The 27,683-nt window shown below is 47.2% G+C and overlaps 1 protein-coding gene across 1 annotated transcript in view; it reads left to right on the top strand.

The window, feature by feature from the left end:
• Window positions 1–1,835: 1,835 nt before the first annotated feature.
• Window positions 1,836–27,683, top strand: part of MPP1 (MAGUK p55 scaffold protein 1) — a 46,307-nt gene continuing 20,459 nt past the window's right edge. The window contains exons 1-2 of the mRNA XM_084813963.1: window positions 1,836–2,111; window positions 26,298–26,441. Of these exons, the coding sequence (XP_084670089.1) occupies window positions 2,010–2,111; window positions 26,298–26,441 (246 nt within the window). The 5' untranslated portion in view covers window positions 1,836–2,009. The remainder of the gene's footprint in view (window positions 2,112–26,297; window positions 26,442–27,683) is intronic.

The raw sequence follows: 27,683 nt of genomic DNA on the forward strand, positions 1-27,683 counted from the left end.
AATTTTCTCAGATTTTTTGTTGAAAAACCAAAATGTTACCACAACACTGGCCACACATTTCTGTGCTACCAGTTTGACCTGTGAAGAGGAACTGGATTTTTTTGTTTGTTTCAGCTGCTGAGGGAATAGCTCAGTAGATAGTCTGGCACCCATCCCCAAGTGGGTTACCGGTCCCTAAATCCGGCCCTGGGAATGTCTGGGACTTGGGTGAGAGCCCCTTTATCTCACACCTTAATCTCATAAGCATTTTCTTGAAAATAGGGCCCTGTTTGTACATGCATGTTTAGCACTTGATGTCTGCACAACATCAAGTGATGACTCTCTGTGTAAACAGTCCATCATCTCAAACAACACTTTCACATAAATGCACCCCCCACCCCGCCTGCAGCATTACTTGACGAAGACCATGTTGACACATTCAGTCGTCAACCATCAAGCCTGTCATGAAGTCTGGAGAATTCCACTGAAATTCCTGCATGTGCTTACCAGAACCTTAAAAACAATACTTCCCCCCACCTGACCACCCCAACAAAGGAAAACAGCTTAGATGTTCTGCTGCCAGTCCTCATGACTTGCAATGGAATGATGAAAACACATGTGTAAAAACTTTAGTTTTTCAGTTTGTTTAAATCTGCAAGGGCACAATCCTATGCATGTTTAGACAGAAAAACATCCTACAACTCCCAGCATTCCCCAGCTGACAGATGTTTTTCTATCTTAACATGCATAGGATTGCACCCTTACTGTACTTTAAATCTTTGCATTGCTGCTAGGTTTTATTTGGGTTTTTACTTTTATTTTATACTGTAGTTTTACACTTTTATATTGTATCTTATGTTGTACTTTATGGTTTTAATGGTTGTGAACTACCCAGAGAGCTTTGGCTACTGGGCGCTGTAGAAATGTATTAAATAAATAAATGTGTCAATAGGCCCCAAGGTTTCTGTCTCGCTTCAGGAATGCCATTGTCTGCATGACCCATGCCATTGCTTTCCTTGATAATTAGGAAGTCCCTTTGAGAGGGGATCCTGAGATGGTGAAAATGGAGAGGGTTGAAATATCCTCCAGGAATAAATGCTTTCCGTGAGCACGGTGTAGCGAAAAATTCTGAAGTGTAGGCTCTCATCATGAGTCCCCATAGCCACCAAAGATTCAGGCTGCTGCGCGGATCCCTATCAACACGCCAGATCTAGCAGTTCTCATCTCCATCAGGAGCAGGTCTTTGGAAAAGCTCATGGGTCTTAACTGCCCATTCAACACCCAAAGCCACCCCAGAATACTTTGCATTGCAACATGGAACCAGGCATTTGTCGCTGGGAGAATCCATTTCTCCAAAGCTACTGTGAAGGTCGCAGCTAGACTCCGAAGGAACGGGGGATTCGAGGTGGGGTGGGGGGCGGCAGGTGACGTCAGCGTCCCTGCGCGCCCGGGCTCCATTACGCGGCTGTCGGCGAGGTCGCTTCTCGGCTTCGGGAACAGCCGGTTCTCGGAAGGCCCAGCGGCAGCGCGCTCGACCTCGCCCAGCGCCGCCGCGTGGCCTGGAAGAGGGAAGCGGCTCTTGCGGAGCAGCGGGAGGGGGCCGCGGGCCGGACGGGGCGCAGGCGCCGCGCCACCCGAGCAGAAGGCGGGCGCGCGCGCGCGGCTGGTCCGGCGGCGCATCGCGGCCCCGGCGCCCGGCTCCCCGCCTGCGCTGAGCGGCGAGGGCGACGGCTGCAGCGGGGCGGCCGGGCGGGAGACAGCGCCCCTCCCTCCTTAGCCACACCCGGCGGGCGGGCTCGGCCCGGCTGGCCCGCCCTCCCGCCGGTGCCTTCCCCGACGTCAGGCGGCTCCGCAGCCCTTTCTCTTCGGGACGCCCCGGCCGGCGCACGCCAAGCGGGAGCGGGCGCCACGCCGGCAGCGACTCGAGCGGCAGCGCGCCCCGCGGGCGCCAGCAGAGCGCCTTCGCCGAGCCGCGCCGCGCCGGGGCGGGGGGCGCGGGGCGCGGAGCTTCTCCCCGGACCGCTGGCGACATGACGCTCAAATCCGGCCGGAGTGACAGCGTGAGCAGCATGAGGACGGCGCTCTCCGACCTTTACCTCGAGCACCTGCTGCAGAACAGGCCTAAGGCCGAGGTGAGAGGCGGCGGGTGCGTGCGTGCGAGATGGGAAAACGGGGAGGCGCGCCAGTCGCAGCTGGCTGCGCGCTGTGGCGCGGAAGGCATGGCGGGAGCGGCCGCGGGCGCCTCCTTCCCTCCCGCTTGTGTTTCAAGCGAAGAGCCGATCGTTACCGCTGCCCCTGGCCTCCGCCAGTTACCCATTTATTTACTTATTTATTATCCGTCCGGCCCCCACCCGGCAAAGCGGCTTATATGGTGGTTATTCTCTCCATTTTATTCTCACAACAACCCTGCGAGGTAGGTTAGGCCGAGAGTCAGTGACTGGCCCAAAGTCACCCTGTTGAGCCTCATGGCTGAGTGGGGACTAGAACCCGGATTTCCCAAGTCCACCCCTCTAACCGGTTCACCCCACTGGCTCCGGTGCCCATGTTAATTTATGCAACCAGCTCACATGCCTACTTCTACAATTCCATTTGGATCAGTCACCTGGAACCACCAAGCAGTCGCCCCAGCAGGCCTGGAGTTTGGTTTTTAGTTTTTCCACAGGATGCTTGAGGCTGTCATCTTAGACCTGCTTACTCGAGAGTAAGCCCCATGGAACCTAATGGGGGCTTGCCTCCGACTGAGCAGGCGTAGGGTTGCGTTGGGAAAGTTCCCACAAGGCTTATGCTGCTTGGACTCTGTGGAATCAATGATGTTGGGAGAGCTGAACGGACAACCTTGTGTGAGCCAACTTACTCTACTAAAAACTTGATATCATAGATCCAGGAGCCTTACGAAAATGCCCTTGGCCAGCGGCTAAACTCTGCGGAGCTGGCTGGACAACAGGATCCCCCTCTTCTGCTGTGTTTCTGGGGAATTCATTGATTTTTGTGTCACATCTCAGCCCCACGCGTGGTGGTTGAGTGGTGGACATCACCACATGTTAAACTACTTAGAAATGTAGAAAGCCGCCTTCTACTGAGTCAGACCCTGGGTCCATCAAGCCCAGTATTGTCGGCACTGACTGCCAGCGCCTCTCTGTCGGTTCAGGCAGGATTCTTTCCTAGCCCGGCCTGGAGACACAGGGGATCAAACCTGGGACCTTCTGCATACAAAGCGTGTGCTCCACCACTGGACTGTGGCCCAGCATGCCACCTCCTTTGTAAGGGAAATTTGCAATAGATGACTCTTCCAGTTTCACTCTTATGGCTGAGACGCTAAAAAGTCCCCTGGATTTCCGACCCCAGCGATAGCTCATTAGGCTGGAGTCTCCCAGGTCTCCATAGCAGCTCTTTGGAATCCAGTGGGAGCTGAAAAGTTTGGGTCTTGGCCCTGTTCGTTTTTATTATGTTTGTTACTTTTATATTCTGCCTTTCCCCCCAAGGAGCCCGTGATGCGCCTCCTCTCCATTTTGTCCTAACAACCCTGTGAGGTAGGCTGAGAGTCAGTGACTGGCCCAAAGTCACCCAATGAGCAGAGTGGGGACTAGATCCTGGGTCTCCCCAGTCGTACTCCAACAGTCTAACCATTACACCACACTGCTTCTTTGGACCAGAGGCATTTCTTGTAACATGCATGCTAAGTTTGGCAGAGTACCATATTCATGGGGCTAGTCAGAACAGACTAGCGTCAGCCAGCTGTGGAGTCAGGCAGGTAAACAAGGGTATACTCAGCTTCCTATCGACTCTGTCACATAGATCCTGCTACAAACAGGGTCCTTTTGCGGCATCTGCCATACAAAGACTACAGTGAGGGGCAGATCTCTGAGAACAGGCTGTTGAAAAGCGTGCAATCAGTTCAGCGCACTGGAAACGCATGTTGCATCAAGTCACCTCGTCTAGCTTATGTATTGCCGTTGCCACTTTCATAGGGTGGGCTCTCTTTGCCTGAGGACTTTGTGGGAATGTAGTGCTTAATTTTTCTTTTCTTTCTCTCTCCGTGCTGCAGTTAGGCAATTTTAGACTGTGGTCTTATGTCACCACTGTTCTTTGAAGGATTTTTATGTCAAGCACTTGTGTAAAGGAGACAAGACCCTTTAAGATGGAGGACTTGTCTCCCCTCTCCTCATTTCCTCGTATTGCTGCGCTTGCCTTATTGCATATCAGCAAGCTGATTATAGGCATGAAGAAAACATAAGTTGGGGCCATGGTGTTTTGTGGTCGGGTCAGACTGCTGCTATGCTTGGAGCGATGCTTCAGTGCTTTGCTAACAGAGGAAGCTGGCTCAGTTTTTTGCTGCAAAGTTGCATCTGGTCAGAACTGGCAGAAACGTCTGTCGCTTGTGCTGATTCAGCTGCAGAGCAATCCAGTTCAAGGGAAGCGGCAGTGGCCGTGAGTCTCAGAGAGGTTTTTCTCACCAGGGATTGAACCGGGGACCTTTTGCATGCAAACTAGGTGCTCTGTCACTGAGCTATGGTCTCTCCCCCTCTTGGGCAACCCAAATGATCATGAGGCTGGCTGGAGGCAACTCCCCTGTGAGGCAAGCTTATGACGCTTGGGCTTTTTAAGCTTAGAAAAACAATGAGTAAGAGGTGGGGGGACATGATACCGGTGTATGAAATCATGCATAGTGTGGAGAAAGTAGATAAGGAGAAGGTCTCTCTCTCTCTCTCTCTCTCTCTCTCTGTCTCTCTTATAATACTAGAACTTGGGGTCATCCCATCAAGCTGAATGTGGGAGATCCAGGACAGATAAAAGGAAGGACTTCTTTTTTAGAGCACAGGAATTCACTGCCCCAAGGTGTAGTGATGGCTACCAACTTGGACGGCTTTAAAAGGGGATTAGACTGATTTCTCGATGTTAAAGTTTTATTTATTTATTTATTATATCTCTGTACTGCCCAATAGCCGAAGCTCCCCAGTTATCAGTGGCTATTAGCCATGATGGCTATATATTGCTCCAGTATTTTTGTGAACCGCCCAGAGAGCTTCGGCTATTGGGCGGTATAGAAATAAATAAATAAATAAATAAATAAATAAATATCAGAAGCAGTATGCCTCTGTAGCCAGTTGCTGGGGAACATAAGCGGGAGGGTGCTGTTGCACTCATGTCCTGCTTGTAGGCTTCCCATAGGCAGCTGGTTGGCCACTGCGGGAATAGAATGCTGGACTAGATAGGCCCTTGAGTCTCACCCAGTGGGACTCTTCTTATGTTCTTATGGTACAAGGCAAATCTCTTGTGCCTCCTAATCCTCCATCCCAGCTTTGAAATGATGAGCACTATGGATTTTTATATACCAGGTTATCAGCTTAAGATGGTGCACGTTTTTGCAACCTCACAGCCTCACCTAAGGCACAATACCACTGGGAGGCCCAAGGCAAATCAAACTTTCAGCTTTTCCTCGCTTCCCCCCCCCTGCAAGTTGGAGATAATAAGACTGGAGTGACTAATAGGACTGTCAGTGGCTACTAGTCCTCATGGCTATATGCTACCTCCAGTATCAGAGGCAATATGCCTGTGTACACCAGTTGCTGGGGAACATGGGTATGAGGGTGCTGTTGCACTCATGTCCTGCTTGTGGGTTTTCTGCATGCAGCTGGTTGGCCTCTGTGTGAACAGAATGCGGGAGTAAATGGACCCTTGGTCTGATCCAGCATGGCTCTTCTTATGTTCTTATGACTGTTGTATTTTGGGCACCTCTGCTTACATCTGTGCTGAACAGCCAAAAATTGTGACAAATCAGGATTGCAAAATGGGGGTTGTTGTTGGCTTATGCATCCTGGTTTCTTTGGCAGCAACAAGCCAGGAACCTGGGTTTGGATGGCACACGAAGCTTCTCATTCCTCCTCAGTTTATCCAGTTGCACTAGCAGAAGAAGATAAGTGTGGGTGAACAGGCTGTATGCACCAGCATGCAACTTATTCACAGCAAGCCAAGATTCTCCAGAATCCTGGCTTGCCCTTCTCCTGAATCCTGGCTTGCTGTTGAAGCTGATGCCTGTGAAGTACTTTGAACACTTGACATTTCTTTCCCCTTTATTACTGGTGGCTGCCATAAACAAGTCCAAGCAAGAACAATTTGTATTGCTTCTCAACTCTAGCAGGCTTCAAGTCCTAACAGGCTGTTTAGGAGCAGGGTTTACTTATCCTGGGAGCTATCGCTGAGAGCACCTTGCCTTCCCATGTGCTCTTGATGTTCTGACTTGATGTCCAACAGCCGTTCCCAACCTGGTGCCTTCCAGATGTTTCAGACCTCAACTCCCATCAGCCCCAGCCAGCATGGCCAATGGTCAAGAATGCTGGGAGCTGTATTCCAAAACATCTGGAGGGCACCAGGTTGGGGAAGGATGATCTACAGGATAGAGGAACTTGAGTGTTTCCCTAGAACAGGGGTCCCCAACCTCTTTGGTTCGGCTGGCGCGTTTCAAGTTTTGAGAGAGTGTTGTGAGTGCTCTCACAAAATGGCTCCCATGGGGATGGGGCTTGTCTGTTCATAAAATGGTTACCGCAGTGACCATGGCCAGTCACAAAACACTCATTCCCAGAAGGCAAACCGGAGAGGCCAAAAGAAAAGGAACTTGGCCAAGAACCTAAAGTACAAGGCAGAAGTGGGGTCAGAGCTACAAAACACAAAACCACTCTTTTGAACCCAAATAAAGATGGGGCTGGAGGGCAGCACTTCACTTTGTAGCATGCTAGCCTCCCATGTAAAAAACAATATTTTTAAAAAATCTTAAGAAATAAGATAAAAAATCAGGAAAGGCAGGGAATATGTCTGGTGACAGGGAGTGTCTGCAGGCCCAGTGGTGCCCCAGCCCTAGATGGTCTCAAGGGCCACAGTGGGACATAAGGGAAAGATGGGCCTTTCAGATTGTTCCTTGATATGGCATTGGATTATGGCAGAGGTGGATACTGATGTGGTTCAAACAAGACCAGCACAATACAAAAGGCATTTAGGCTGGGAAATTAGCAAGGAGGGAAAGAGCGAGCTGTTCCTCTCGAATTCTGTCCCCCCACACCGCCCCCGAGCCCTGCAGCTGCTTTTACATTAAAAAAAGAGCTGCTTTTAAGTTAAAATAAATACTTTGAGAGATAATCCAGTCACAAATCTCCCACGTAATATAGAGCTTGCCTCTGCTCATTTCTAGCTTTTATTTATTTTATTTATTTATTTATTTATTGCATTTATACCCCGCCTTTCTCCCTCTCGCAAGGAACTAAAGGCGGCTTACATTATCCTCCTCCTCACCGTTGTATCCTCACAACAACAACCCTGTGAGGTAGGTTGGGCTGAGAGTCTGTGACTGGCCCAAAGTCACCCAGTGAGCTTCCATGGCCAAGTGGGGACTAGAACCCGGATCTCCCGGCTCCCAGTCCGTCACTCTCACCACTACACTACACTGGCTCTCCAGTGGCTTAGTGATCACTAAGCCACTACTTATGGCTTAGTGATGGGAATTGGGCTGTGTTAGGACACCTCTGGTCTGTTTTTGGCAATGTGTCCCTGTCCGCTCTTCCTTGCGGCTTCTTTGACCTTTCGTCACGTGACTTGGCATGCTGGGGATGCTGTGGTCTTTGTCACTCTCCTCTGAAGCTCTTTTGATTTGTCAGCACCTTGTTTGAGCCGTGTGTGGCACAGCCCCACGCAGGATCGAAGGCAGCGCTGCGAGTGAGATCAGCTTGCTGCTACGGTAGCTCAGTTGTTTGTGAGATCTCGGGCGTGACGCTCCCCTTAATGCGCCACTGTTATATGGCTGTCTCATGTTCCATTTGTTCTCTATAGAGCATGCCTTCAGATGACTGTTTGCACCACAGTAGCTGCTGAAATGCTCGCTGCGTGATGCCATCCATCCTTGTGGTATAAGAGGTGAATTTAAACGTGGCTCAGCAATTCCAGATTTCCAGGTGGCAGTGATGTAGGGTGGAAACTTTTCTGGGGAAAAAACCATTTCTGTAGTTTTCCATGGAAAACTTTCCACTTTTAGAACGGCATTGTTCAGCTAACGAATTGGTAACATAATGAACAAACACCATACAAGTCAAATTGGGTAACTGGAATGGATACGATGCTAGTAAAATCTTTGCTAAAATCAAAGTTGTAATTCGCTTAGGAAGCACATGTAGTTATGTACACAGCTCTTCTGGCATGGTAAAATTAGTATGGTCAGTGTCTTCATTTCTGTTCTTAAGATCTAATAAATGTAAGGGAAGTGTGCCCTTGAGTTCCCATACCTTATATTTTACAAGTATTTCAATAAAAATAATTTCCAAGTAAAGTTTTGAGTTTGTTTCAATATAACATTGAATATAACAATATAACCACACTAACACCACAGTCCTATACGTGTCTACTCAGAGTTACATTCAATGGAACTTACTCTCAGGTATATACGTATAGGGTTGCAGTTTAAGGGAGCAATCCTGTGGCCCCTAGACATCATCTGAGGGGCCATAGGATATTGTGGATTCCCTCCTCCAAGGTAGGATGCAGTGCTCCGACCTCGGAAGGGGGAGTCAGAGCTCCCCCCCTCCCCCAAAGCCGGTATGGAAAGAACTGTGCTGGCTGGCCTCCGAGGTTGGAAAAGTGACCTCAGAAAGGGGGAAAGGGGGATGTTTCAGTGAGTGGGGAGGGGAGGAGACTGGAGAGACCAGAATATGAGCTATCTTGAGGGCTCTCCAGCCTCGTTCCCTCCCCCTCTGAAGCAGCAAAAAAGCCCATCTAGTAAAAAATGCAGGGTGGGAGGATGGGGAGGCAAAGACTGCCTCCACTGCTTCTCCCTCCCTGCTTTGGATGATCAGAAGCCTCCAACTTTGGGGGCTTCCGATCATTGAAGGCACAAGTGATAAGATTGCTCCCTTAGTGTACTTTTTCAATTTTTCTACCAACCCCACTCCCCCGCAATCAAATATTTGAATTCAACTATTTTTGGCTATTGGAAAAACCTTTTTTCAGGCATTTATACAGCTTGTAAAATTAAGATGATATACTTTGAAAAGGTTTGTTTGCTGAATGTAAGTCAAAGAAACATGCTAAATTAGAGCTCGATTGATTTTAGGCCAGGGGAAAATATTCTGGAAAATTTGGGAGGGGGGGAATTTCCCAATTCAATTATTCCTGGAGGGAAAAGTGGTATGTGTTTGTTTTACCCCAGGAAAAATTTGAAGTGAGAAATTTTGTAAACTTTCTCTGCTGATTGCATGCAGAAATGTGGTAAATTTTGTTTTGCTGCATGAACAAAACCAAACCCATGTTCATGCAATAAAGTTGCAGGTGGTCACCAACGGTGAGTAAGAGTTCCCTCCAGGCAATTAAGCAGCAGAGACTTTTTAATGGGTTGAGAGTTGATAGATGCTTTCTTCCTGATTTCTTTCAGGCTACTCAGGTGCTGCAGATGCTTAGCACAGACCAGCCTTCCTCAACCTGGTGCCCTCCAGATGTGTTAGACTGCACCTCCCATTGGCCATGCTGGCTGGGAATGATTGGAGTTGCAGTCTTAACACATCTGGAGGGCACCCAGTGGTCTACACTGGCACAGCATCCCAGCATTCTTCCGGAACTACTTTTCTATTTGAATGTGCTGGGTTTTCTTTTTGGGATCTAGGCTGTTTCGGCACTGGTGCAATACTGATGTAGGCCCAGTTCTCACCAGGGTGCTCAACCTGTGCATGTGTTGTGCCAGTTCAGATTACAGGTGGGGACTTGAATGATGGAATGCTCCTCCATACAAAAACAAATAAATTTTACACGTCCCTGCATGTAGAAAACTAGCATGTCAAGGAGCAGGCTCAAGTGTTGGACTGGGGAGACCTTTTTCAAATCCTTGCTATGCCACAAAATGTAATGGGTGACCTTGGACCAGTCAATAGCTGTTAGCCTAACCTACCTCAGAGGGTTGTTGTGAGGATAAAAGTGACAACAACCATGTACTCTGTCCTGAACTCCTTGGAGGAAAGATGGGACAGAGGTTGGCCATCACATGGACCAAACTGGTTACTAGATCAGGCAGTTCTGCCCCTCTCTCCTTTCAGTTTGTCTCTTGTCAAAGAAACCAGTAAAGCATGTTGAGGGTACGGCATGACCTTTGGGCCAGGAAGGTAGCTTTTAAAAGGAGCTAATGACTTGGAAATGAATGGTCCTGTTAATGTTTGAGCCGATTAATGCTCTGCCTTGTATTTTACTACTTTGCATTTTACTTGCAGCTCTTGGGAGAGAGGGGTGTGTGTGTGTGTGTGTGTGTGTGTGATGTGGGGTAAGGAGGAGAAGCTATTCCTTCCTTTCAAAGCCATTCCCTTCATCTCTTGCTGTTTTGACAAAGCCCCAAAGTAGTTCCAAACTGGGAGGAGCAAGTCTGTACGTTCTGTATGTCAGATAACAACTAATAGGGATGTACGAAAGTCACTTAACTTTCGCAGATTATGTTCATGGTTGGGGGGGAGGCGTTCCGTCCCTCCCCCTGGAATCCTTGCCGGGGGGGGGAGGCGCTCCGTTCCTCCCCCCCCGGAATCCTGGCTGGCTGGCTGGCTGGCTGTGCTCCGCAGGGATTCTGCAGAGCTGCCGGCTGGCTCCGCCACCAGCCGGACATCCGGCCGCTGGCTAGCAGGGATGCAAATGGCGGCTGTAGCCGCCGCCGTTTGCGTCCCTGCAGTCAGCCGTGATAGGCTACGTAAATGTTTACGTAGCCTATCACGGCTGACTTTAAAAAAACACAAAAAACAACGCGTGTACGCAAATGGCGGCGGCCGTTGCCGCTGCCATTTGCGTACGCGCGTTGTTTTTTTTTTTTTAAGTCAGCCGTGATAGGCTACGTAAACATTTACGTAGCCTATCACGTTTGGTTTTTTTAAAACCTAGCCGTGATAGGCTACATAAATCTTTATGTAGCCTATCACGTCTTTTTTTTCCTTTTAACTGGAAATGGCGGCGGTGGCAGCTGGTTGGAAGACCAGCCGCCGCCGGAGCTGCCGCCAGAGCCGCTGCCGCCGCCAGGAAGATCCGCCCCAGGTACGTCTCGTCCCGGGGGGGGTGGGGGGGCAGGCCGTTCCGCCACCGATTTCGGGGGGGCTGAATGCGGTGGCATTCAGCCTCCCCGAGATCCGTGGCGGAATTTTCGTACATCCCTAACAACTAACCGTTCAGATACTGGAGAAACGTGCATGCCAGCCATTGCTCTTCCTTACTTGCCTCTTCTAGGGCAGGACTGTTGAAGCTCTTTCGGGCCAAGGACCAAATTCCATTTCAGAGAAGCCGTGGTGAGCAAGGCCAAAGGCAAAAGAGGGCAGGGCCAAAATACCCCAAACCCCAGCATATATTAGCTTACAGCAATTACTGCCAGTAACTAAGCTTTAGGAGAGGCATTTCAACTTCTTAGGATGGAGGGAAAACTGCACAAAACCCATGAAACCACCCTCTGGAAAAGGGGGCAGGACCATCTCGGGACCCCAGGTGGGCAGGATTTGGCTTGGGGGCCCAAGGTTCTGTACCCCTGTTTTAGGGGGAAATTCTGTGTTACATGCAAATGCTTGTAATGAAGCTTGGCCATTTTAAAAAAATGAAAAGCCATCTTGCTCACTCCACCTACCCACCCCCAACTGCTGCTTACTTAAATACTCATCTGAAACCCCTGAGGGTGGCAAACACCACTGGAGGAAGGGTTAAGCAGCCCCTTCCACTAAGGATGTCAGAGAAATCTGCAATGGAATCAGATGAGTTCGAATTTTTATGACTCTAACCTGTGGATTCCACAGTGGATTGGCTTTCCCCCATCAGGTGGATTCCACGGACTCGAGGACTGTTTTTCTAATCTTCAAGAATTTTGGACAAATTTTGTCGTAGAAAAATATCCCCAAATATTAAAAAACTGGTTGAAAATGCGCATTTCCTCCAGAGGTTGAAGCGTGAAAATGCACATTTGGGGGGATTTGCATATTTTGTGAAAATGTGTGCATTTTTGCATGTGCAAATTTGTGCAAATTTGTATTTGCGGAAGTGCGAATTTGCACAAATTCAGAAACTAAAAAAAATCCAATTCTGTTGATGGGCAGATGTCGAAGCGAAAGGTACCTGACAACCCATGAAACACAGGTGGAATGGATTTTACACAACCTGGACATCCCTTCTGTCCACTACCAAGTCTCCACTCAAAGTCATAGCCTTCCAAGGCTGCTTTTAATTTAAACAACAGCAATGCCCTTGTGATGCAGGTAGTGATGAGTTACTTCTAGACCAGCTCTCAGTCCTGGATGCACAGCAAAAGTACCAGCTTTTGTGTGCAAAAGGGCAGCAAGAAGTTGTCTTTTTGCTGTCACTCCCTCTAATTTCAAATTTGGGTGGTGAGGGTGGTTGGAGATGGAACCAAAATGGGGCCACTGAAAAACAACCGGGAAGCAGGGGCATTGCTAGGCCAGGGACCATGGGTTCCCAGGCCCAAATCGATTTCCCAAGGCCCTGAGTATCCATTGGTCCCAAGGGAAGGGTTTTCCTCCTACCTTAATTGCCATGCAAGGGGTGATTTTCTGCTTATTTCACTTCTATGGACTCTGTTTTTTCACACCATTGCAAATTAAATGTAATTGAGAAGGAACTACTGATTTGGGGTGATCTGGAGAAGGTGTAGAGTCACTGGAGAATGTCTTTGGGATTATTTGGATGAGAAATCAATTGATTGCCTTTGTCTCCTGTGAAATTTAAATAAATCCTAATAATCATTTTTAAATGTGCATATATAGGTATAAGTTAGCAGAAACAGATTTTATGGAGCCTGGCCCCCGAATCTTTTAAGTGCCTAGCAACACCACCGGAGGGAGATATCAGCATGCTTAGGGGAACCCCAAGATTTACAAAAGTTAAAAAAAAACCCTTTTATAATCAACCCTAAATAGGCACCAAAACCCCCACCCCTTTTAAAAAGCCCAGTGAGGACCAAGCTTTGCCAGGAGCCTCACAGAATGTTGAGTGGCCATTGGAAAGAAAGTCCAGAAAACCGGAAGATGGGTGCAGTGGAATGCCAGTCAGGAGGGAATGGCTGGCTGGAAACTTGATCAGGAGCACTTCTTTTAGGAGGGGTACTCTGCAACATTTTGCTGTAGGTTAATGCAGGTCCTTCTTTTTCTTCTTCTATGAATCACTTTTGCGTGTTTATGGAAACATGCTATATAAAGACTCAGGCTTGCCTTGCCTAGTCAGCTGTGGCAAGTAAGACTATGGAATGCAGAATATAACCATCTGTCACTGTCTTATCTACCTCTCTGTTGTACCTGTGTCTACAGGACCTGAGGCTCAGAAGTGTCTGGGCATCAGTTTCTGCAGACAGTCTCCTACCCTGTCTTCAACTTAGGGCAGCCTTCCCCAACTTGGTGTCCTCCAGATGTTTTGGACTACAGCTCTCAGGGTACTTGACCATTGGCCATGCTGACTGGGGCTGATGGGAGTTGAAGTCCAAAACATCTGGAGGACACGAACTTGGAGAAAGCTGATCTAGGGTTTGCCAAGAAACAGCAGTGTACCTTAGGCTGGCTGGACCCTCACTTATCTCCTAGATTCAGTAACTGTTCTCCTGCTATGCTGCTGAATTTTGCTGAGCTGGCCTGATGTGGTTTGCCTCCCGGTATTTTTCTGTGGTGCTTGTAACCTCCTACAGATGTTTCCTCTGTTTCAAAACAGAATTTGAGGGTGGGGCATTGTGGGGCAGATACTTTAGCCTCAGGCAGCACAAGAAGCTATTACGGCATCAGCATCCCATTTCTAAGCCTCTAGGCAAGGAGACCTATGTATCCCAGGTCCAAACTTCAGAAAGAGCCCTGTCAGGCCAAAGACCAAATCATATAAAAGGCTAAAAAGCATCCAGTCTGCATCTCTCTCTCTCTCTCTCTCTCTCTCTCTCTCTCTCTCTCTCACACACACACACACACACACACACACACACTTGCAGAGTACAGTCTAGGAGCATGTTTAGGTTTATTATATTTATTTATTTTAATTCTAAACTTCTCAGTCACCCATTTATTTCTTTTACCTTTAAACCTTGCAATCACCCATGTTCTCTGGGTGGTGTACAATACATTTAAAATGCATACTGTAAACATTAAAACAATGGATGGAAAGAGCACATTACAAAACCAAGATAAAATCAGCAACAAAGAGTCAAAACAGCATGTAAAGCTAAAGTAAAGCTGGCAGCAATAAAAGTGCAGTGATCTGAAAGCACTAAAAACAGTTCTTAAAGTGCCTGGGAATCTTTGCTCGTTGCCGAAAAGACCATAACGAAGGCTCCAGGTGAGTCTCTCTGGGAGGGCCCCCACTGAAAAGGCCCCCTCTCGTAGCCGCCCACCTCACCTCATTTGGTGGGGCCAGAGGCTTAGTGGTTGGAGATAGTGAAGCTGTCCCATGTGATCTCATTGTCCTTATCCTGGGTTGGGATCTGTGCTTTTAGGTAAGCACAGAATAATATTGGCATTAGGTGGAGAAAGGAAAGGCCTGTTGAATTTGTTCCTGAGTTCTGAGCTGTATTCCCCTTCTGCTGTTGCTGGCAAGGAGAAGGAAGCAGGGGTGTGGACCTTATTTGAACTCCTTTGTTTTTCAGTTGCAGTGTTGAGCAGCCATTATGCTGGAGCCTAGAGATGGCCATGTTTTAGCACGCTTACAGACATACACATCATAAGGCTTTGATGCTCTGTACGCCTGACAGCTGCTGTCAGCATGTCTGGGATCTGTTCACTGTCCAAAAGTGAGGCAAAATTTGAGTGTGTGTCAGCGCTGGGCTATGGGAAGCATTCCTGACTATCCCTCTTGGCTGTGGACTGAAAGTCAAGAGCCAGAATCCAGGAATCATTGCCAAAATCATAGAATAATTATTGCCCTGGTACAGTCTTAGCCTAACCTGGAAGCCTTATAGTTCTTCCAGGCCAGGGGGAGCCAATGGTTGGTTAGGGTGTACAGAATTGCTCCAGAGCCCAGGAAACTTTTGCTGCCCATAGTTAAACTATGGAATTCACTACCACAAGAACTGGTGATGGCCACCAATTTGGATGGCTTTAAAAGGGGGTTAGACAAATTCCTGGAGGAGAAGGCTCTCAGTGGTCACTAGTCCTGATGGTTCTGTGCGACTTCCAGTATCAGGGACAGTATGCCCATGTACTCCAGTTGCTGGGGAACATGGGCAGGAGGATGCTGGTGCACTCATGTTCTGCTTGTGGGTTTCCCAACAGGAAGCTGTGGTCGGCCACTGTGTGAACAGAATACGGGACTAGATGGACCCTTAGTCTGATCCAGCAGGGCTCTTCTTCTGTTCTTAAATGAGGCTGGCTCCAAATAAGAAAGCACCCCAGGCTGCCTGTTCCCTCATGGCCCCCCTGGCTGTTCATTTGCTCACCCAGGAGTGGGTTTACCTGGTGGCAAAGCTACTCACTATTTCTGGTTTCCATGGTGCTGCTCTGGGGCATTGTGGTAAATTGAAAATGGTGGGCATCTTCCCTGCTGCTAGATGAGCCAGTAGGTGGGGAGGCCCTGCCAGGGTGCTGGTGGCTCAGCTGCTGCCAAAGCTGCCAGCCCTACAAAAAATGCTCCAACCTGTAGCCTGTACAGGCTCACTGCAGAGGGTAGTAATACACAAATCTGCGGGTACCTGGTTCTAGCCCTCACTGTCTCTAACTATCCCTCTTTAGCTGTAGGAGAAGGCTCTATTTTCCATCCCTCAGCCAAAAGCAAAGGCTGGGTCGAGCTGGGGGTTGGGACAATCCTGACTAGGCCAACCTTTGTGCGAGTGCCTGGAATGTGCTGTGTGCCGGGGAAATCTTTGCTGAGCCCGGATATCTGGCATTGAGCTGGTCACGGGCTACTTCAAGGAAAGGCGAAGAACAGATAAGAGACGAGGCAGGGCTGAGTCAGCTCTCCTGACGGGCACTTTGAACCCAAGCCAGGGTTGCCGGCAGCGTCTTCGTGGGATGAGGCAATGAGGGACGAAATCAGGGAGCATTGATTTAGTGCGATTGCAACACAATGCGGCAGGTGCCTGCGTCAGCACTGCTTCCCCCTCTCTCTCTTTCTCTTTCTCTTCGGATCTTCCTCATGGCTAGGCACCTTTTCTTTCACAGTAAGAAACTAAGAAGAGCCCTTCTGGATCAGATGCGATGTTCCAGCATTTTCACACAGTGGTCAACGGGATGCTTCAGAAAGACTCACAACTAGGGCATTAAGGCAACACCCTCTCCATAGCTAATAGCCATGGATAGATTATGAATGTCATGCATTAGTACAATCCCCAGTTTCCACATCTTGCATCCCTTCTTCCTTTAGGGTGCAATCCTAAGGGTGTTTAGATGGGAAAAAGTCCTACAACTCCCAGTGTGCCCCAGCCAGCATGCTGGAAGTTGTAGGTCTTTTTTTTGTCTAAGCCTGCATAGGATTGCGCCCTATATTTCTGATCTGAGTCCACGTTATGACTTGCACTCCAATTTTATCAGCACAGAAAATTGCCTCACACTGATTGAAAACCTGGGATGGGGTGGGTGAGATGTTCATAATCCACAATTCAGCAATACCTTTATTAGGACCAAAGAGAATGCCACAAAAGATTGTGCAAGCTTTCAAATTCCCCAGAACTCTTCATCAGGCGAGGCATTAGAAGGCATCAGGCAAGGCATAAGAAGCAGATTTAAAGAAACATAAACAAATTAGACCAGATCTTGCTGCCATGAGGTCTGCGGTATAGGTTCACTTTCAAGATGGTGATTGCAGACTCACTGAGTCACTGGTAGGTGCTGCAGGTATCAGAGAACACCTAGCATTTGGGGACAAAGAAGCGATGGCTGATACCCATTTCTGAAAACACAAGCTCTGGCTGCAACTCAGATCTGTCCTTTGCCCTGGCTGAGACACAGGTCCCTGAGCTTGGAAAAAAGGATGAGTAAGGGGAGAAATGATAGAGGTGCACAAAATTACGCATGGTGTGCAGACTGTGAATAGGGAGACATTTTTCTCCCTCTCTCATAATCCTAGAACCCAGGAAGCCGATTGGTGGGAGCTTCAGGACAGATAAAAGGAAGGACTTCTTCACTTCATTGACTTCATAGTCAAACTGTGGAATTCAGTACAAGATGTAGTGATGGCCATCAATTTGGATGGCTTTAAAGGGGGGTTGGACAAATTCCCGAAGGAGAAGCCTATCGATGGCTAATAGTCCTGATGGCTATATGTTACCTCCAGTATCAGAGGCAGTATGCCCGTGTGCACCACTTGCTGGGGAACTTGGGTGGGAGGGTGCTGTTGCACTCCTGTCCTGCTTGTGGGTTTCCCATGAGTAGCTGGTTGGCCACTGTGTGAACTGAATGCTGAACTAGATGGATTCATGGTCTGATCCAGCATGGCTCTTCTTATGTTCCTTATACTGAACTCATCCCATTGGTTCACCTAGCCCTGTATTGTCTACTGACTGTCCAGCAGAAGTCTTCCCCATCGTTTGCTGCTATTTGATCCTTTTGGGGGGACATGTTGGGGGTTACAACTGGGATACTTTGTATGCAAAGCCCTTGCTTTAATGCTGAGCTATCTCCCTTCCTGGCGTTTTCCTGATGCCTGCTAGGGCTCCTCTTTTCGCTCCCCCTCTCTTGGATATTCCAGCTGCCCTATTCTTTCTTCTACGCCAAACTGTGCCAACTGAATGATGCAGTAAAACCAGGAGGCTTAAACCAGGAAGCTAATATCTAGTCAGGTACATCTGGGGTTATTTGGAGAGGCCTTTTTTGTAAGGGTGTGTGTGTATTCAGCTAAATCAAACTATATGCAGGAAATCTGTTATCAGATCTTTTAATGATTTTTTTAACCCCAAAGCAAGCTGTGTAGGGTGGGTGGTGGGCTCATAATTGGATTGGAGCAGCACCAATAGGAAGGGGAATATCACTGTCTGCTGGTATGGTGGTTTACAATGCTGTTTTTTGCTGCTGTTTTTTATTGTTAGGATCTTTTAAAAGTGTGTGGTCGTATATATTTGTAATCTGCCTTAAGTATGATTTGTCAAAGAAAGGGAGAGAATAAATGGCTAAATCAGGGCGGGCAACTTGTGGCCCTCCAAATGTACGTCTCCCATCATCGCTTAGCCAGCATAGGTAATGGTGAGGGATCATGGGAGTTGTAGGCCAAAACATCTGGAGGACCACAAGTCGCCCACCCCTGGTCTAAATAAATAAATAAGGTGGATGTTTAACACCCCTTCCCATGTTCTTTTCAAATCTCCTCCCCTCACCTGAAGTTGCCAGTAGCCCCACAACAGGAACAACTTGTAGGCAGCTTCCCCCAACCTATGGTGCCCTCCAGATGTTTTGAACTTCAGCTTCTATCAGCCTTAGCCAGCATGGCCAGTGGTCAGGAATCCTGGGAGCTGTAGTCCAAAACATCTGGAGGGCATCAGCTTTTGTATCAAGCGTGTTCAAGATTCTTGGCAGCCAGTTGACTTGGCTTTTCACACATGGTGTGGCAGTTGAACTTGGAGCTGAATCAACATTTTGCACATAATTATGTGGCAACCATTCCATTTTTTAAAAAAGTTTCATTTTCAGATTTTGTTGTGAAGTCTGACTTTTGATCACTAGTTTAATTTTTTTTTTAAGCTACTGAAAAGTGTCAACTTGCTTTGTCTTTGTGTTACTTTTTCTTTTAATGGTTCTCTGCATAGGGCTTTGACATTTGTGTGAGTTGAACATTCAGTGATTATGGAGTTGCTGCAAATTCTAATTGAGCCTTAGACTCCACTCCTATTCACAGTTACCTAGGAATAAGCGCCATTGAATTGATGGGATTATTTAGTAGTGATGCCTGCCTCCTGTTAGAAAGGCAATTAGCAGAGAAAAAACAAAAAGGCAAAACAGAATGAGCTTCTACCAGTCCCACATGCACACAGGGTGATTTTAGGAGATTTTTTTATTTTATTAAAGGAGATCACACCCTTCTTTAGTGAAGAAAAGGTAACATAGTTTTACTCACAAATGTTCTTTGCATATAAAATGCAGGTACACCATAAAGTTTTAAAAAGAGTTTGTCCAGTCTATTTTGTGTTCCATTACACTGGCAGGAGCAAAAGAGCAAATACACATGCTCCCAGCACTGGAAGGGGGTGGAGAGAGAAAGGGGAGGAGCAAAAGGAAGAAATCACAGAAAACCGCATTGTAGGTTATAGAGATCCTAAGGGTAACTGTGGTCTAAATTCCCATGTATTAACTAACTGCAACACTGTCCCCTTCAATAACTTGCAGACAAGGTTGCAATTTTCCCAGCATGAACTTGGTGGGACTTCTGAGTAGATATGCATAGGGATAACTGTATCAGTTTAAATTGTTGCAGCATCTTTTCTTCATTTTAAAAACATTTTATAGTCTGGGGGCAGCTGGCTGGGCCTGTACATGGGAACAGATGCTCATTTTATTTTATAAAATATATTATCCTTTTCTGTAACAAAATGGTTCTTAATCCCAAGTCAATGTGTTTAGCATCAGGGCTGCAGAAAGCAAACTCCATTTTATTCCTGAAGTCATGATGGTGCTGTGATTTAAATGAATGCATAATGTGAAACTGCGCAAGCTCAGAGCATGTCACTTTAACCGAGTCGGCAAACCAGTTTTCTCTCTCTCTCTTTCTAACGTATCGAGAATATAGAAGCAGTCGTAAAGCATGGAATGTCACGGTTGTGCGGGAGAAGACAAATGTTAGTTGTGTGCTTCAGAACTGAAGTAATACACACAGCCATGTAAAGCTACCCCCACCCCACAAGACTGTGACGCCCAGGGTCTAAAATTACCTAGGTACAAAAGGGTGGGAAAAGCAGTACTGGGGTACAATCTCAAAAACGACAGAATGATCTCAGTACGAATCCAAGGCAAACCATTTAACATCGCAGTAATTCAAGTCTATGCCCCAACCACTGATGCCAAAGAAGCTGAGGTTGATCAGTTCTATGAAGACCTACAAGACCTTCTAGAACTAACACCAAAAAAAGATGTCCTCTTCATCATAGGGGATTGGAATGCTAAAGTAGGAAGTCAAGAAATCACTGGGATAACAGGCAAGCATGGCCTTGGTGTACAAAATGAAGCAGGACAAAGGCTAATAGAGTTCTGTGAAGAGAACACGCTGATCATTGCAAACACTCTTTTCCAACAGCACAAGAGGCGACTCTACACATGGACATCACCAGATAGTCAATATTGAAATCAGATTGATTATGTCCTTTACAGCCAAAGATGGAGACGCTCCATATAGTCAGTAAAAACAAGACCTGGAGCTGACTGTGGCTCAGATCATGAGCTGCTTCTTGCAAAATTTCGGCTGAAATTGAAGAACGTAGGGAAAAGCACTAAACCATTCAGGTATGACCTAAATCATATCCCTTATGAATATAGAGTGGAGGTGAGGAATAGATTTAAGGGATTAGACCTGATAGACAGAGTGCCTGAGGAACTATGGACAGAGGTCCGTAACATTGTTCAGGAGGCAGCAACGAAATCCATCCCAAAGAAAAAGAAATGCAAGAAAGCCAAGTGGCTGTCTGATGAGGCTTTACAAGTAGCTGAGGAAAGAAGGGAAGTGAAAAGCAAGGGAGAAAGGGGAAGATATATCCAACTGAATGCAGAGTTCCAGAGAATAGCAAGGAGAGACAAGAAGGCCTTCTTAAATGAACAATGCAAAGAAATCGAGGAAAACAACAGAATGGGAAAGACTAGAGATCTCTTCAAGAAAATCAGAGATCTCAAGGGAACGTTTTGTGCAAAGACGGGCATGATAAAGGACAAAGAAGGCAGGGACCTAACAGAAGCAGATGAGATTAAGAAGAGGTGGAAAGAATACACAGAAGAACTATGCAGGAAAGATCTTAATGTCTCTGATAGCCATGATAGTGCAGTCATGGAACTGGAGCTGGACATCCTAGAGAGTGAAGTCAAGTGGGCCTTAGGAAGCATTACTAACAACAAAGCTAGCGGAGATGACAGTATTCCATCCGAGCTATTTAAAATCCTAAAAGATGATGCTGTGAAAGTGCTGCATTCAATATGTCAACAAATTTGGAACACTCAACAGTGGCCACAAGACTGGAAAAGGTCAGTTTACATTCCAATTCCAAAGAAGGGCAACGCCAAAGAGTTTTCAAACTACCGCACAATTGCGCTCATTTCACATGCCAGCAAGGTTATGCTCAAAATCCTACAAGCTAGGCTTCAGCAGTATGTGAACCGAGAACTACTGGATGTACAAGCTGGGTTTTGAAGAGGCGGAGGAATCAGACATCAAATCGCCAACATTCGCTGGAGAAAGCAAGAGAATTCCAGAAAAACGTCTATTTCTGCTTCATTGACTATGCTAAAGCCTTTGATTGTGTGGATCACAACAAACTGTGGCAAATTTTTAAAGTGATGGGAGTACCAGACCACCTTACCTGTCTCCTGAGAAACCTGTATGAGGGTCAAGAAGCAACAGTCAGAACCAAACATGGAACAACCGATTGGTTCAAAATTGGGAAAGGAGTACGACCAGGCTGCATATTGTCACCCTGCTTATTTAATTTATATGCAGAGTACATCATGAGAAATGCGGGGTTGCATGAATCACAGGTCGGAATTAAGATTGCCGGGAGAATTCTCAACAACCTCAGATACGCAGACGATACCACCCTAATGGCAGAAAGTGAAAAGGATGTAAAGAGCCTCTTGTTGAGGGTGAAAGTGGAGAGTGCAAAAGCTGGTTTGAAACTCAACATTAAAAAAAACGAAGATCATGGCATCTGGCCCCATCACTTCCTGGCATATAAAAGGGGAAGAAATGGAAGCAGTGACAGATTTTACTTTCTTGGGTACCAAGATCACCACAGATGGTGACTGTAGCCATGACATTAAAAGACGCTTGCTCCTTGGGAGGAAAGCTATGGCAAACCTCGACAGCATAGTAAGAAGCAGAGACATCACCTTGCCGACAAAGGTTCGTCTAATCAAAGCTATGGTTTTCCCAGTAGCAATGTACAGCTGTGAGAGCTGGACTATAAGGAAGGCTGAGCGCTGAAGAATTGATGCTTTTGAACTGTGGTGCTGGAGAAGACTCTTACGAGTCCCCTGGACTGCAAGGAGGTCCAGTCAGTCAATCCTAAAGGAAATCAACCCTGAGTGCTCATTGGAAGGACAGATACTGAAGCTGAAGCTCAAATATTTTGGCCACCTAATGCGAAGAGAAAATTCCCTGGAAAAGACCCTGATGCTGGGAAAGACTGAAGGCAAAAGGAGAAGGGGACGGCAGAGGATGAGATGGCTAGATAGCATCACCGATGCAATGAATATGAACTTGAGCACACTCCGAGAGAGAGCACAGGACAGGAAGGCCTGGCGTGCTATGGTCCATGGGGTCACGAAGAGTCGGACACGACTTAACGACTGAACAACAACAACACACCACTGGCTATCGGCCATATGAGTGAAATGGAGCCTTCAAGCTTAGATGCAGTCTAGCTGTGGATGCTGGAAAGAAATTAGCTATCGTGTCATGCAGGCTACTCTTGGGAACAGAAGGCTAGGCTAGATGAGTCTTGGCTTGATCCAGCAAGGCAAGTCTTATGTTCCTACAACTCTTTAAAGGCATGGATTAGTGCAGATTGATTGATTTTTCAAGAGGCTTTTGCCATTTAAGCAGCAACAGGAAAGAGACATATTTCTAGATCCCTCGACAGCCTGGCACCAGCCCATGAGCTAAAGACAAGCTACCTTTCCGTCCTGAGGTTGAGAGGGAAAACAGTCAACATTGTTTAAATGCTTCTTTTTAAAAAAAAACCCAGCTTGCAGGCTGAAAGTGGCCTTGGAACGAGATAAGGTTTTCCAGAGGCTGACCAGCAACCTCTTCCTCTGTTTCTTGTGTGTGCGTGCTCTTGAGCAAGCTAAATTGTGACTTCATTGTGTCTTTTGTCTACTTCTAAGAGCAAAAGCTAAACTGTATGATTAGGGGTGTTCTTTGGAGTGCGGCTTTGGTGGGGATTATTGGGCCAAAACTGAAGAGCTGTTGGAAATCTGGCCTCTGTTCTCTTGAGGTTTTCGTTTGTACCTACAAAGCAGTGGTGGGGGAGAGGTACCAGAGCTGATCAGAGCGGTGATGTGGTGGTGTATTAACCGTTCTCCCCCCTGCTCTCCTTCCCTGATCTAAATCCCTCCCACCAAAAGCTCCTGTTAGCCCCATAGCAATCAAATGCGGAACCCCCTCAATGCCTAGAATAAAATCAAACATTGGCTAGAATAAAAACAAAAATATCCATTGGATCTCCCGGGTGTTCTGTTTTTTTTGGACCACTGCCTCTCTTGACATATTTGTAGGTCAGACACAGAGAATGGTAGGGTTCAGGTGTCAAGGAAGGATTACAACAAAGAATGTTTGATTTGGAAGATGGTTCAGGTTCAGGCCTATTTCTCTTGGGAGGAGCTTCGTGGACAGGCGGGTGTGCATTCTGCATTTTTGTGCAAGCAACTGGAGCCCAGAATTCAGCATCCTTAGAATGTCAGCTTTCATACAGTCTTTTAAATAGGAAGTTTCTATCTCTTATGAATGTAAACACAGTGTTATAAGATTGAGAGTTGGATTAAATGACCACGTGAGGTACCTTCCAACTCAGTGATTCTTGATTCTGAGAGAAGGTTAATGGACCTGAAACCTGCCAGACAGGTCTGGCCTAAGCACATCTACTGTTAAGTAAATTATTATATGTGGTGAGGTTGCCATAGAAACATAATAGTAGGCTGCTGGCTCTTAATGGCTGGCCTTATCCATGTCCAGCAAAGATCTGAAAGGGATGTCTCTTCTCCGCAACAGCTGAAGGCATTGGATTGGATCCACACTTAGTTATATAGAGAGTAGACCCACTGAAATCAAATGATCTCTTCTAGGTATGACGAAGTCTGAATCCAACCCAATGTAAGCAAGGAATCTGTGTCAAGAAATGGCAGTTTAGACTCAGAGAGAAAAGGGGCTGAGACAGAAGTGGGGTTGAGCTCTGGAGGTTGCTGGCTGTTCCTGTAGAAATCTGATGTGGGGACAGTGGATATTGGGACATCTGTTGGAGTGTTAAAGCTGTACACCATCTATACTCAACCTGTACATCTACAATAATAAAAGACGATGTGTGTCTCCTTGTCTGTCTGTCCGTCCCATAGTGTCAAGACTAGGAACCCAGACACCTGAAACTTGAAATGCATACTAAGGGGATTCTAGGGCTGTACACCTTGGGGTTATTTTGTTTGTTCAAAAACATATATTAGTTTAATTAATTTAAATATGTCTGTGTGTTTGAAGTCTGCAGTAATATCTTCAGTCACTAGGTGGCACACTTCCCTAACAAGTGCATAGCTTTGGAGTCAATACAGTTTAAAGGCAGGGAGGATTAGTAGGTTGAGGGACAGAGTTATATGGCTGCCCTCTCCTTCCTGATGTTGGACACCCACTCCGCCCCTCAGGGAGCTAGAGGGGTGCACCATGGCAATAGCTGTGCCTAGGGGTTCCAGCAGGTGTGGCTTCACTCACAAGGGCTATGCCATCCTGTGCAAATTGGGGTCCATTTTCTAGTTTGTTAATAAATGCAGATATTACAACATGCTAGTAAGCTTCATATATCCTGGTTCCAAGGGAAACCAAACTCAGATAACCAGTATGCCCTTGAAACTTCTCACTGCTGGGGGAATTGGCATGAGCGTAACACTAAGTGTGATGCTGTGCAGGCATCTTCTGGTGAAATCTCAAATCCTGTCTGAGTGTGTAGGCAATGGCTGAGCAACATTTACGGTGGTTGGGAGACAGAGCTTCAGTGGACATGTTTTTGCAGCACTGGCCTGAATGAGACACAAGCAAGGCCTCATCCCCTTTGTAACCACACCTCATCTCTGAGGTGGCAATTTTCCTCCCCAGCACAAGGTAGAAGAGAGGAAGTATGCAGTTGCTAGGCAACCCAAATGCCATATTTCTCAGTGTTAGGTTTTCAGAGCACTGGCCTGAATGGGACACAATCTAGGCCTCAACTCCTTTGAAACTGCCACAGTTCTTGGTGGCCATTTTCCCCCAGTGCAGAGTAGGAATATGTAGTAGCTGGGCAACCAAAAGACCTTGTTCCCCACTTGCTGCCTGTTCAACATAATAATAATATGGGCTACAAATTGGATAAAATAGATTGCTCATTGAAGCTTACCCTTGATTTGTCCACTCCTCTATTTTAGCAGAATTGATAGAACATAATAAGCATATATCTGCGCATTTGCTGAATATAAGCTGAGGACTTTAGCTTGCAAGATTTCAATTATTTATTTTAGCCAAGAGTACACCGTGATTGTGGCCAATTTGGCTTGGTCTGTAAAGACCTTAAATGTTTTCTGGAACGGATGAATGTGTTGAAAGTGGCCATTTCCTCACACACAAAAGGTAGAAGAGAGGAATGTTGTGTATGGTTCTGGTCTCCGCACCTCAAGAAGGATATTGTAGAACTGGAAAAAGTGCAGAAAATAGCAACAAAAACAATCAGGAGGCTGGAACAACTCCCCTATGAGGAAAATGTTTGGGGCTTTCTAGATTAGAAAAAAAGACAAGGAAGGTGGGAACGTGATCCAAGTGTATAAAATTATGCATGGTGTGGAGAAGTGGATAGGACAAAGCTTTTCTTCCTCTCTCATAATACTAGAACCGAGGATCATCAAATGAAGCTGAATGGTGGGAGATTGATGGCAGATCAAAGGAACTGCTTCTTCAGACAGAGCATTGTTAAACTCTGGAATTCGCTACCACAGGGTATAGTGACAGCCACCAACGTGGATGTCTTTAAAAGGGGATTGGACAGATTCATGGAGGAGAAGGCTACTAGTCATGATGGCTATATACTGCTACCAGTATCGGAGGTATTATGCCTCTGGATATCAGTTGCTGGGGAACATGAGCAGGAAGGTGCTCTTGCAGTCATATCCTACTGGTGGACTTCCCACAGACAGCTGGCTGGCTACTGTGGGAAACAGTGTGGGACTTAGTAGGCCTTTGGTCTGATCAAGCATGACTCTGCTTACGTTCTTTTGAGGGAATATATTGCTGCTAGGCAACCAAAACTGAAGTCCATGCTGTGTTCAGGACCCAGCAGCTGCTGCCAAGAGCGTTACATCGGTTCAATGGTGGAAGTAGAGATAAGAGGACTGAGTTGTAGAGTGAAGCTTCCAGCTCAGCATGTCTCCTGGGCGACTAGGATGTGGCAGGGCCTGTTGGGCACTGCTCCTAAACCTGGGTTTTGTTCTTTGCCCTCACAGGCCGTTCCGTGCCCAATGAATGCCGTGACAGAGGATATATACACCAACGGCTCAGCCACGATGGGCAGCCCGGCCCACACGAATGGCCGGGAGGTGCGGAAAATGAGGTTCATCCAGTTTGAGAAGGTCACGGAGGAGCCCATGGTGAGCGGATGGGGAGAGAGGGTGTCAGTGTTGGATCAGAGCCCATAGAGCCCCAAAGCAGTTCTGATTCTGAGGAAGAGATAGAAACCGTGGGAGAGGAACCTGTGTGCTGTTCACAGGCGCCGCCAGAGGGAGAGCCCCTCCCTGATCACATTCCTGAGAGTGGTAGCGACCCTGGCAGGCAATGGGAGGGACAACTGGAGCTTCGGGATGCTAGGTGCCGGCGCAGGGACAAGTGGGAGATGGAGGGCGCCGAGAGGAGGCGCTCAGCCCACTTGGCACGACGTCAGCAGCTGCACCCCGATGCCCCATGGGAAAGGGGTGGACTTTTCCCTTCTAGCCCTTAAGTTCAGAGGCTTCCCGCCTTTACCCTCCAAATGGAGATCAACTGATTCACTAAGGCTAGAAACCTCTAGTAGGCAGCTGTCTTAAGTTTCCCTCATTAGGCTCATGCAATTAGCATCTGTAAGCGTCATTAGGTTGAATGAAAATAAAGCTTTGAAAAAGAGCCCTATTCGTCTGTGTGTTGATTCTGGCTACTTGAGGATTTCGGAAGGCAGCAAGGGCGCTCCTGACAGCAGGCCTTAACCTTTGTGGTTCCAGGTGCTGGGGAAAATAGCTCGCTTTCCCCTTTTAAAGCAGGCTAGTGGGGCAAAGGCGAAAGGATTGGATGAGCTCCAAGACCACCTTCCTGGTCTTTTGCTTTGTTGAAGCAGCTTGTCAGAAGGCCAAATGAAACATTCTTCAAATCATGCATAGCAGAGCTGTGTGTGATTGGCTTATTTGCTTTAGCGTAAGCACGCATGGCCCTGATTCAGATCAGGACCATGCCACTCTGGGAGGTGGAATTTAAGCTCTCCCCATATTTTTGTCCCCAAATTCCACCCCATGTGGGGGGCGGGGTTTAAAAAAGAAAAAAACACCTCCATTAATTCCAGTAGAGATGTTCATTCTTTCACCTCCTGTGGGGTGTGTATGTTTGGAATTTTGGGATGAAAACTAGGGGTGAGGAGCATAAATCCTCCCTCCTGAAGCACCATGGTCCCAATCTGAATCGGAGCTGGGTGCGCGTGCACATTCTGTCTGGCCCTCAAGATGGGATTTTAGTTGATGTTCCACGCCCACTCTCTCGCAGCTGTAGAAGGCGCTTCCCAGGGCAAGAGCTAGAGCAGCCTTCCCCAGCCTTGTGCTCTCCAGATGTTTTGAACTACAACTCCCAACAATCCTGACGATTGGCCATGC

This window comes from Heloderma suspectum, chromosome 9, assembly GCF_057233095.1.
Source record: "Heloderma suspectum isolate Gila_16-S chromosome 9, 16-S_ref, whole genome shotgun sequence".
Lineage (NCBI taxonomy): Eukaryota > Metazoa > Chordata > Lepidosauria > Squamata > Helodermatidae > Heloderma > Heloderma suspectum.